The following is a 12,201-nucleotide window of genomic DNA, read 5'->3' on the forward strand; positions in this document are numbered from 1 at the left end:
TGATTTATCATTCATTGGAACGTATTTTTGGATTTTTTTTATTTTTTTCAAAGCATTTAATCTAACCTAGAAAGCAATAAAACTAAACTATACACAACAAAAACAAAAAGAGAGAGAGAAGAAAGATACCTCAATCCAAAAATCTCCCCCAAGCCAAAATCAGACAATGTCCTCATAGACTTGGGAATTAGCCCAGCATGGCTAATCATCACCATCCTCATCCATCGCACCACCTCCACTACCACCTGCACCACCAGAAGAGCTACCACCAAAATAGTTAGGGTTAACATCCCCCCCTAACCCCCCAAAGGGAAAGTCTCGGCCATAGCCAGCAAATGCAGAATAGTTAGTGTAAATGCCATGGGAGGTGGGATCCACATATCCCTGGGGTAGTGGCTGGTACCAGTCAGGGTAAACAACATTGTCGGGAATAGCACCCCGACGAGCATAGTCATCATACATGGGAAAAAGGGCCCTACCCAGGTTCCTCTCAACGTACCCCAGCCTCTGATCAAGAGAGCCAACTATCCTCCTAAGGTCTCCCTGGGGCTGCTCTACTCGACCTATAGCCTGACCTATGATCTGAAGGTCCCAAATGGTCTCGGGGTCTGGCCTAGGCTGTTGTGGGGGTGGCTGAGGCACATGGTGTGGTGGTGGTGGTGCCTCAACGTGTGGCTGTGGTGGTGATGGTGCACGGGGTCGGGGCTGTGCCGAGCCCTGGGCATGGACAAGCAGAATATCGTATGTGTAAGCCTCTTGCCCAGGGGGAAAGGCAGTCAGCCCGGGGTTAGGAAGAGGGAAAACGGGGGTGTAGTCCTTTCCTACCCTAACAAGCCACTCTAGAACATTGCTATGGTTAGGTCTAACCCAGTTCAAAAATTGAAAATACGGTAAATTCATTAGAGTGTCCCCCCCACAGTTAGTTAACCCCTCATACCTAGACTCGTTAAAACCCGTCTTCTTAATTGCTATCCTAGTAATTAGGCCGCCACAACGAACAGGGGTTTTAGCATTGTTGCGACAGGCATTGGCGTGCCTACTCAGATGGGTAATGATAAAACGGGCGATGTTCAATTTCCCGTATCCATACACATAGTGCCCTAGGATAGCTAGCTCGTTGGTTTGGGCATTATGGGGTTCGTGGCGAGCTAGGAAATAAGTCCCTGAAAATCTTTGGAAGATTTTGGGGACGGGATGGTGAAAGGGAAGAGTACTAGCATGCTGAGAGTTAGGGCACTGTTTACCCGACAATGCAAAGTAAATATCGTCAGCTTTGTACTCTTCATGCCATTGGGTCGGGGGATGGGGATCAAGATCAAACAATTGGGAAAATTCAATATATGTTAACCTAATATTCCTATTGTTCAATCTAAAATGCATAATTGGTCCATTATTTGTTTGAACAACATTTAAAGAAGACAAAAATTCACAAGTTAATTCCCTAAATGTAGGATAATGCATATCTACAAATTTACGCTTGCCAATATCGTTCATAAAACGCCTAACATGCTCGTATAATCCTAGGGATTGTAGGGTGTCTCGGTGTAACCATCGAGAAGGAATTACCTCCCGTTCGTAGAGGTTGAGTAGCCTTTCTCGTTGTTGTGCCGTGGTTATCCTTATCGTCGGCCATTGTTGGGGTAGTTGGAGATCCGGGTCGACCGATGCGCTAGAACCCGAACTATGGCCTATTTGACTTCTTGCCCTCTTGAACATTGTGAATTTAGATTCTTCAAAAACAAACAATATTAAGTTGGATGTGTAGAGGATGAGGAGGGGAGTAAAATGATGTTAAAATTATAGATTTTGGATGAGGAATGAAGGAGAGATCTTAGAGAGAAGTTCGAGAAACATGGAGTTTTAGAGAGAGAAAGTATGGAGGAAAGAGTAAGAAAGAAGAAGGGAAGAAAAAGAAAGGAGAAAGAAGAAGAAAATATCGGAGAAATAGAGGCGCGCCCGATTGGGCGACCTCTCGCCCGGTCGGGCGATCTGACGAATTCGAATTCGCTGGGCTCGCACCCGGTGGGCGGGGTCTCCCCCGGTCAGGCGAGATTTAGGTTTCAAGTTTGCTTCCTCTCGCGCCTGGTCGGGCGAATATTTGCCCCGTCAGGCGAATTTGACTCTTTATGGAACTTTATTCTCGCGCTCGGTCGGGCGGATGTGCGCTCGGTCGGGCTAATTATTGCCAAAATATTCCTTTCTCTCGTGCCCGGTCGGGCGCCATCTCGCCTGGTCGGGTGAAATATGCTCGCATACGGACTTATTCTCGCTCCCAGTCGGGCGGGTGCTCGCCCGGTCGGGCGCGCCATGGTGTTTCAAGTCCGTATTTTTTTTTCTTTTTTCTTCAAAATTTGGCTAACTCTTTTTCTCTAACCTGTACAAAATACTCTTAAACACATTAAATTCACTACTCTCTTCCTCTCAAAAGACAAAAATAAGGGAAAAATTATTCTAAAAAGCAAGAAAAATACGGGTTGCCTCCCGCAAACACTAGTAGAAAAAAGTAATGGGAAGCCAGTAATTGGAAGCGGTTATTGGAATCCGCTTCCAATTCTGTACAAAAATACCCCGCGTAAAAAAAAAAAGAGAGAGAGAGAGAATTGGAAGCGGTTTGAGTTGAACCGCTTCCAATAAGTAATTAGAAGCGGTTCAAACCGCTTCCTTTTTTTTTTTAAAAAAAAACTGGGTTAAAGGCTTCTTCTTTCCCTCGTATTCATTCCCTCCTTCTAGCTTCAATTGTGCGCTCCTTCTTTCACTGTCTCACCTCCTTCAACGTTCCTCTTTCACTTTCACACACCATTACAGCCCACAAGCACCCACCATTGTCGTGCATGTGTTACCCACCACAACTACAACCTTTGTCTTCGTTCTATTGAAGGGCTTGAACCACCGTTCTGCTTCACGGTGTTGGGTTCGAATAGGGCTAGCTGCTCTTGCTACGACCACCACAACCACCATAAGCTGCCGCCGTTCTATTGTCGGCGCCTCTACCACAGCCGCTGTAACACCCCAATAATTCTCTCTTCAAAACCTGTATTAACCTGTAATAACTTGTAGTAACCTGTAAATACTTTTAATAACCTGTGAGAGAATTACTAGTGTGCTACAGCCACGTGTTAAAACGTTAAGGCTAGTTTCAGAAATCAGCAGCGGAAAACTAACTTAGTTTTAAAAAGAATATAAGTTTCAAAACCAAAAAGTCAAGACTCAATTTATTCTTACAAGTTGGAACCATAACGGCCCATATTCAAGACCCAGTAAAATAGGAAGCGAGTAGAGTTAGAGTCAAATAACATCAATTTATGAAATGAAATAAGCTAAATGAATAACCAACGCTCCACTCAAATCCCATCACCCTGATGCAAGTTCAGTTTATGCAGAAACCTGTGATTAGTCTGCTCCCCAATATTACAAGTGTAAGAATTGGATCATTACAGGGTCATTGAAGGCGAAGGCCATGACCAAGAGAAACACACAAAAGCACGTCATCAGTAACGCTGAGTACATACAAGCTACGAAACACAGTAAAGAGTCTTAGCATGATACTATCAAGCATTCCATATACTCACAAACTTATCATTAACTCGAACACATGATTCAATTGTTACTTATTACAAAGTTTTTATTTAAGTAGCATTGATCACTTCATTAATTGATTGGATTAAGCAATAGACCGGGTTGTCCCCCTGTGCTCCATTCCGGAACATTAAATAAGAAAACCCTATGCCTCCCTTCAGAAGACATTAATAAACATCCAATGGCAGACGGGCGCGACTCCGTGGCCATAGCTAGTATGAGATCTCATCTAACTCATTATAGTTTTAAAAGAATTTAAAACAAGAGACTCGTAGATCAGACGGCCACTGAAAAGTACACGGCTAATACCCCGTGAACCCCAACCCCTGTTTGTCATTACTCTAGATGTGCACAAATCCAGAGTTTTATTGCTCATCCATCTTGCACTTTACGTGATTTACAAGTTTAAACTTGGTGATGACTCTAATGCAAAATAATACAATCAATCAAACATTAATCACTCAAGCAATTCAAATTTCCAATTCAATTCTTGATTTATTAGTGACAAACAATATTTATTATTGAATCATTTAACTACCTCGGTGTATAAACACCTTAAGTGCATAAAGCACCTCAAATCCTCGACCTCGTCTTATAAGACTTTAATTCTTCCTTTACTCATTCCATTTCAATATTAATGAACAAGTAATAAAATAATTCATTCCATATATCCTTGTATTTTTGCCTCTAAGCTCACTTTGCAAATTATTGCGTATATAATGCTCATAAGGAAAATCAATGTAAATTTCTCATACATAAATTAAACCAATCATCACATTTATCATCAATCAACTCATTACCAAACAATGTCAACCAATCCACAAGTTCCCTAGCATGATTCTAGGTTTTTCCAAGTCCCTAAACATGCTCCTAAAATCAAGGTTCTTCGTATTCTTGTACGTACCTTAATTAAATCATCTTTCCAACTAGCCACAATGCTAGAAATTACTCAACTTAAAGTCTCCTACAATACCAAATACATAAACTCAATTACTTCCTTGATTACACAAATTTCTAGCAACTTTTAAACACTTTAAACCTTCTCTAATAAGCCGAAATTTTGGTTTAAAACCTTTAAAACTCTTTCTTTAAGTGGGTAATTAAAACCACAAAGTAAAAACTCATTCATGTTGTTTATATAAAAATTCCAGCACACTTTTTAAAATTTAAACCCCCAAAATAAATCTGAAAATTATTTTTAAAACATTAAACCTTCGTCAAAAATCAAAAACTGTCCGAAACCCCTATTTAGAGGCTGATTTTGGCCACGAGAGGGTGGTACTCACTTAATGGTAGTGAGTTATGATTATAACGTTGCTTACACATGAAAAACACTATTTTTTTGTAAAAATCGGACAAGTTATAATCTCAGCGTGATTAAAACGTGATTAAAAATAATTAAGAACGGAGATCGGAATTTGATTACCGAAAATCAGTTTTTATGTTTAATTAATCTTTATAAATTCAATAGGAATGAAAGCCCTAATTTAATTGATTATTAGAACCCTAAAAATCAACACTTTAATAGTTAAAACCCTAACTTTTTAATACTTTATATAAACCATAATTTAAAACCATACAAAATCAGAAATTTATACTCTTTAGTTATCAAAACACAATTATAAAATATACTAATCATATTTAAATTACAAGAATCAAAACCCAATAATATATACTACATAAAACAATAATTTAAAGCAAGGAGGAGGAGAGATGGGTGGCTCACGGTGGGGGTGGTTGCCGACGTGGGTCGTCGGAGCTCCGGCTGGGCGCCAACATGATGACGTGGCAGCGTGGTGGTGACACGGTGAGGTGGCTGCAACTTGGGGCATGCATGGAGGTTGCATGGACTTGCGTGGGAATTCACGCATGAAGTCCCAGCAGCGAAGCAAAACAAGGAAAAAGAATAAGAAAAAGGAAGGAAAGAAAAGAAAGAAAAAGAAGAAAAGAAAAAGGAAAGAAAAATAAGGAAAAAGAAGGAAAATAATACTTACCCCAAAATCTGATTTTTAAGTTCTTTGTGTGGGAAAATTTTGGGGTATTGAGAGGTACTTATAGAGTAGGGAATAAAGATTAGGGTTGGGATTAATAAACAAATGGACTTTATTTATGAAATATTTGACCCACAAGGGTTCAAGTAAAAGAATTGGGCTTACTTAAATGAAATGGGTTGGTCCACAAGGAGTATGTAAGGATTGTTTACATACTATTATTTAAACGAGCTTAAAAGATTAATAAACGTTTAGCCCAAAGTAATTTATACTTTTATAAAACTAAATAATTTAAATACTTTAGCCCTTTAAATATTTAATTAACATACTTGAGTATTTTAAAAATATATTTTATAATTAATTAAATAATTTATAAAATACATAAAAAATACGGGGTATTACAGCCGCCCTCCGTCGTGCTGCTGCCCCTGCTGCCTAAGCTCCATTGCTAGCTGCAACCTAACCATAAGCTGCCTAAGCTCCTCTGCCAAGTGCGCCTAAGCCCACCATACCTCTCCCTCTTACCCCACATTCCATATTTTTGGGTGAGTTCATGCTTAATTTAAATTCATTACTTATATGTTGTTAATAATTTCCCAAATTTTAGGGTTTCAATTTTAGTTAATCAAATTTTATGTTTATTAATATATGAATTATTTGTATACAAAATGTTAATTCTTACCTTAATTGTATAATGTTATAAGTTGTTTTAATTTGAGTAGCTAAAAAGTAATGAATTAATGAATGGATTGAAAGTAAGATTAGTTTGCTTGTAGGTAGTCTAAATAGTATTGTATGAATGAATGAACTTGTGTTTTGTTAAATGTCAAACAAATGGAAATTTTTGAATGCTTGCATCATCATTTGCCTAGATACCCCGTTCAAGTCTTTCTCATTAGGAGGAAGACTTGAATAGTCCCCGGTTGGGACTGTTCTTGGACGTTTAATCTCACTTAGGTAGTGAATGTATGTCTCTTGTTCGATTTTAAGGAATATCTCGGCTTAGCATTTCGTCTCCATGTTCTCCGGGTGCATATGTAGGTAAATATTTACCTACATTGTGTACTTGGAGAACTGGGGCGAAATGCTGCCGGATTTTCCTTAAAATTGGAAAGTTGACATACATTCACTAGTGAGATTAGACGTTCAAGGATGGGTTAGGTTGGAGTGATAAGGACCTTTTTGGGAGCATTCATTTTTACACTATATGCATGAACGATATAAATACAAACAATGTACTTTGATTATATGTTGCAATTTTACATTATTTATAATGTGTTGGTTTGCGTAAAGGCAATTTAAAACGTTGATGGATCGCGGTTGGATGTATGGTAGACGTGATACGTTGGATTTCTTTAATGGGGTCCAAGAGTTTTGCGATAGTGCTTCACAATATCAGATCAAAACGGGTGTGAATGACCTTTATTGTCCTTGTGTCAACTGTAATAATGTGACAATGGTCGACAGTGTTGATACAATAAGGGATCATGTGGTATGTCATGGGTTTAGGCCTCAATATCATGTGTGGGTTTGGCACGGTGAACAGGGATCGTATAGGGAGAATGTTGTTGGGAATGATACTCACGATAACAAAGTCGAGATTCGTGCGGAAGATGATTATGGTACTGATGGTGGTGGAGATGGAGATGAGGATGGGGATGAGATCGAGGACGTTGGTGGTGATCACTTGGATAAGATGATGCATAATGTTGAAGGTGAATTTGGTGACCGATGTGATGTATTTGAGTCATTATCAGAGGATGCCAAAAAGCCTTTGTATCCCGGGTCGAAAAAATACACCAAATTATCAACCGTGCTAACACTTTTTAACATTAAGTCAAAGTATAACTGGAGCGACACTAGTTTTACTTCTTTGTTGACTGTGTTATGTGACATGTTGCCTGATGAGAATGAACTTCCTAAGTCGTACTATTATGCAAAGAAACTCATGTGTCCATTTGGTTTGGAGTATAAGAAGATACATGCATGTCCTAATGACTGTGTTCTTTATCGAAATGAATATGAAGAGTTGGAGGAATGTCCACGTTGTGGTAAGTCGCGTTACAAGCGAAAGAGCTGCAATGCTGGTATGAAGGGACCTCATGCCAAAGTGTTATGGTATCTTCCCATCATTCCAAGGTTCAAGCGTCTATTTTCAATACCAAAAGATGCTAAGAACATGAGATGGCATGCAGAGGGAAGAAAGAAAAACGGTATGCTAAAGCATCCGGCTGACTCTCTGGGTTGGAAGAACATCGATATGAAGGTCAGGGCATTTGGTGATGAAGTCAGAAGTTTGAGGCTTGGGTTGCGCACCGATGGTATGAATCCATTTGGCACTCTGAGTACCCAACATAGCACATGGCCGGTACTTTTAGTGATCTACAACTTGCCTCCGTGGTTGTGTATGAAACGAAAATATGTAATGTTGTCTCTTTTAATAACGGGGCCAAGGCAACCTGGACACGACATTGATGTTTACCTTGAGCCCCTTGTTGATGATTTGAGAAAGATGTGGGACGAAGGAGTTTCTGTTTATGATGCCCATAAGAACGAGATGTTCCTAATGCGTGCAGCCCTGATGTGGACCATTAATGATTTTCCCGTATATGGCAACCTGTCCAGGTATAAGAACAAAGGGCATAAATCATGTCCTATTTGTATCGATGACACACCAAACGTGTACCTTGAACACTACGGCAAAGATGTGTACGTGAGGACCCGACGATTGCTTCGGCGCGATCACCCATATCGTAGGCAGAAAAAGGCCTTCAATGGGAAAGTTGAAGAAGGGGTTGCGCCTAGGCCATTGAGTGGACATGAGGTGTATGGTCGAGTGAAGGGTATACCAACTGTTTTTGGTAAAACTTCGAAACCTTTAGACCCACATGCCTTATTTAAAAAGGAATCGATCTTTTGGAAGCTTGAGTACTAGAAAGAACATGATGTTAGACATTGTCTCGATGTGATGCATATAGAGAAGAATGTTTGTGATGCAGTTCTTGGGACAATAATGGGTATTCATGGCAAGACAAAGGATGGGAAGAGCGCCCGATTAGATTTGGAAGCGTGGGGTGTTCGTCCGGAATTGTGGGTCCAGCCAAAGGAAGGGAAGGCAAAGGTAATGGAAAAGGTAAGGGAAGATGGTGGCAATAAACGTAAGGGGGAGCGTAAAGGAAAGGGCATCGGTGTATCAAAGAAGAAAGATGAAAAGGTGTATTTACCTCCAGCTTGCTACACATTGTCAAAGGAAGAAAAACGAAAGTTCTGTGCTTGTTTGTATGACATTAAGGTTCCCTCTGGTTTCTCGTCAAACATGAAAAGATTCGTTTCCTTGACTGGGGAATTGAAGTTGACTAGTATGAAATCTCATGATTGTCACATGATGATGTAAGTATTCCTACCGATTGGCCATTCGTGGTATTTTACCAAAGCACGTGAGAGAAGCTATTACGAGCCTTTGTTCGTTTTTCAACACTATATGCAGCAAAGTGCTCGATCCTTTTACACTTGATGCTCTCCAGGTGAATGTAGTTGTAACATTGTGCAAATTTGAGATGTATTTTCCACCATCATTTTTTGACATATTGGTGCATTTGGTCCTTCATTTGGTTCGTGAGATCAAGATGTGTGGTCCAGTCTTTATGAGGTGGTGCTATCCTTTTGAAAGACACATGGGCACATTACAACATAAAGTCAGGAATCCAGCCCATCCAGAAGGTAGTATGATTCAAGGGATTGTGGCGGAGGAGATTGGTAATTTCGTAGCGGAGTATGTTGCCGTTGCTGAACCAATTGGGCTTCCCACTTCCCGACATGAAGGGAGACTTGATGGTCATGGCACACTCGGGTCGAAACGGATCTCACCTACTCATGATCAGTTCTTGCAAGCTCACTTATTTGTGCTTCATCATGTTGCGGAGGTTCACCCATATTTAGAAGAGCACATGGATAGTTTGCGTGCAGAATTTCCATCAAAAGGGGAAAGGGCACTAATGCAGTTTCATAATAAGATGTTTGTGACATGGTTCCATGATCGAGTTATGCGTCAATTGGATGAGAGTGTCTCTGATACTGTAAAGTGGCTAGCTTATGGTCCAAAGGAAGATGTTTATTCTTTTGAGGGATATGACATTAATGGGTATACATTCTGGACTGAGCATCGTGATCAGAAATCCTCATCGACTCAAAATAGTGGTGTCACTCTTGTGGCTTCATCAACAGAGTTTGCCAGTGCGAAGGATACATCACCGGTTGACGCACAATTATCCTACTACGGACGAATTCAGGAAATATGGGAACTAGATTATCGTGAGTTCAAGGTAGGTCTATTTAAATGTAAATGGGTCGATAATATTAGGCGCAACATCAGACACGATGACTTCACTCTTGTAGACCTTGGCCACTTGCGGGATAGTTTGGAACCATTCATCCTTGCATCTCAAGCTAAGCAAGTGTTCTATGTAACTGACCCAGCCGATCCTAAATGGTCCATCGTCCTTGCTAGCAAGAGAAGAATCTTAGGGTTTGGAGATGTCGAAGACGAGGACGAATATGATGCGTTTGATGATTCACCCCCTTTCACTGCCCCTAGAGTTGACGTATCAAATGATGTAGACAAGGATGCAAATTATATTCGAGCAGACCACAATGAGGGAATACTCGAATGAGGTACATTTGTTTTTGCATTGTAATGACAATCTTCTTTTTTGCCATTTTGTACATATTTTTCTACCTACGTTCTTGTATTAGCATGAAATCATTACCTTTATCGCATTTTCAACTAGTAAACATGTTTTGTATACCTAATGTGAGTTGTTAGAAGGATTAGATGTGAACTAGGAATGAAATTAACGAAGTTGGGAAAGGTAGAAGCCCTTTTTTGCCATTTTGTACATATTTTGTTCACTTCATTGTTGTATTAGCATGGAATCATTTCATTTATCGCATTTTCAGCTTTTAAACACTTATTTGTATACCTAATGTGAGTTGTTAGAAGGATTAGTTGTGTAATAGGTATGAAAATAGCGAAGTTGGGAATGGTAGAAGCTCATTTTTGCCATTTTGTACATATTTTGTTCACTTCGTTCTTGTATTAGCATGAAATCATTTCATTAATCGCATTTTCAGCTTGTAAACATGTTTTGTATACTAATAATTTGCGTTGCTTGTGGTGGTAGGTGTGTACATAAAATGGGTCGTGATGAATACATTCATCACGTAGAGGATATGGATGATGAAGACCATGGTAGTTCTCAATCTGGTGACGAGTTGTATGATGTGAATAAGGAGCAAGATTTGGGCGAACCAGAAGACCAAGCTCATGATGAGTTGCAGCGCAGGTTTGATGCTTATGAGATGTCAGCTGAATGTGCCCCCTTATTGTGGATGGTATTGTCTCCGAGTTTGTACAAGATTTAAACGGCCAAATGGACATGCAACGTTAACTGAAAACCAGCAGTGGTGGAAAGGCATCGGGAAAGAGAAAGGTTAGGGGTCCAACAAAAGCATTTAAGAAGCCCGCGGAACACATGGTTCTAGAGTTTGACGAGTTGGGTCAACCTACTGGGCAATGGCGCAGCAAATATTCCACACACATTGGCATCCTAACTCGTAAAATACCGATCACACTTGACTGGGTAGAGATTCCAAAAGGGTTGCTTCAAATGTTTTGGGATGATACAATGGTAAGTGTTTATTATTTCAGTTTTGTTCATAAAACTTCGAGTCAAAATCAATGCATTCGCACCGGAAAAAACAAAAATTCGTACCTAAAAACCAAACTTCGAGCCTGCCTCATTGTGGGTGCAGCATGACAGGCCTGGCTGGGCTACCTGCCTGGCTGGGCAGGTGCCTGCCTGGCTGGGCAGGACCCTGCCTGGCTGGGCTACCTGCCTGGCTGGGCTACCTGCCTGGCTGGGCAGGACCCTGCCTGGCTGGGCAGGTGCCTGCCTGGCTGGGCTGCCTGCTCGGCTGAGCAGGTCCCTGCCTGGCTGGGCTGCCTGCTCGGCAGAGCAGGTCCCTGCCTGGCTGGGCTGCCTGCTCGGCTGAGCAGGTCCCTGCCCGGCTGAGCAGGTCCCTGCCCGGCTGAGCAGGTCCCTGCCTGGCTGGGCAGGTCCCTTGCTGGCTAGGCACTGGCTGGGCAGGTGCCTGCCTGGGGCTGTGCAGCTGCCTGGCTGGGCTGTGCACCTGCCTGGGCTGCTGCCTGCCTGACTAGGCTCTTGCTTGGCTGTGCAGCCTGCCCGGGCTATTTTGCAATGTGTTTTTTTTTTTTTGGCTAATTCCTTTCTCCATTTTTTCCTCAATTTTTTTTCACTTGACTGACATGGAAGTTTGCGATTCTTATAGAGTGTGTTCAATATTCCCGATGACCCAGACAAGAGGAGATCGTTTGAAGGTTTTGTACAAGAGAGATTCAAAAACTTCAAAAGTTCGTTAAGAACAAGATGGATCCATAAGAAACAAAGGCATAAACCCAAGAAAACTTTGAAGGGTAATGCAGGAGAGGATGAAGTTGAGGAGAAACCGTGGGATGTATATCCACAAATAACGGTGAAGGACTGGGAGAAGTTCGTGGCGAAATCAACAACTACTACTGCACTTGTATGTAATCTTATATAATTTACAGTTGTTT

At 41.0% G+C, this 12,201-nt stretch overlaps 2 protein-coding genes across 2 annotated transcripts; one reads left to right on the plus strand and one right to left on the minus strand.

The window, feature by feature from the left end:
* Window positions 1–201: 201 nt before the first annotated feature.
* On the minus strand, window positions 202–900 carry LOC110707401. The gene has a single exon (XM_021885434.1). It carries the CDS (start codon window positions 898–900, stop codon window positions 202–204), a length of 699 nt encoding a protein of 232 aa, XP_021741126.1.
* Window positions 901–6,876: 5,976 nt separating this feature from the next.
* Window positions 6,877–10,237, plus strand: LOC110707402. Its single transcript, XM_021885435.1, has 5 exons — window positions 6,877–7,282; window positions 7,595–8,428; window positions 8,546–8,781; window positions 8,860–8,957; window positions 9,055–10,237. Exons 1-5 carry the CDS (start codon window positions 6,877–6,879, stop codon window positions 10,235–10,237), a joined length of 2,757 nt encoding a protein of 918 aa, XP_021741127.1.
* Window positions 10,238–12,201: the final 1,964 nt, after the last annotated feature.

This window comes from Chenopodium quinoa, unplaced genomic scaffold, assembly GCF_001683475.1.
Source record: "Chenopodium quinoa cultivar QQ74 unplaced genomic scaffold, ASM168347v1, whole genome shotgun sequence".
In the NCBI taxonomy this organism is placed as follows: Eukaryota; Viridiplantae; Streptophyta; class Magnoliopsida; order Caryophyllales; family Amaranthaceae; genus Chenopodium; species Chenopodium quinoa.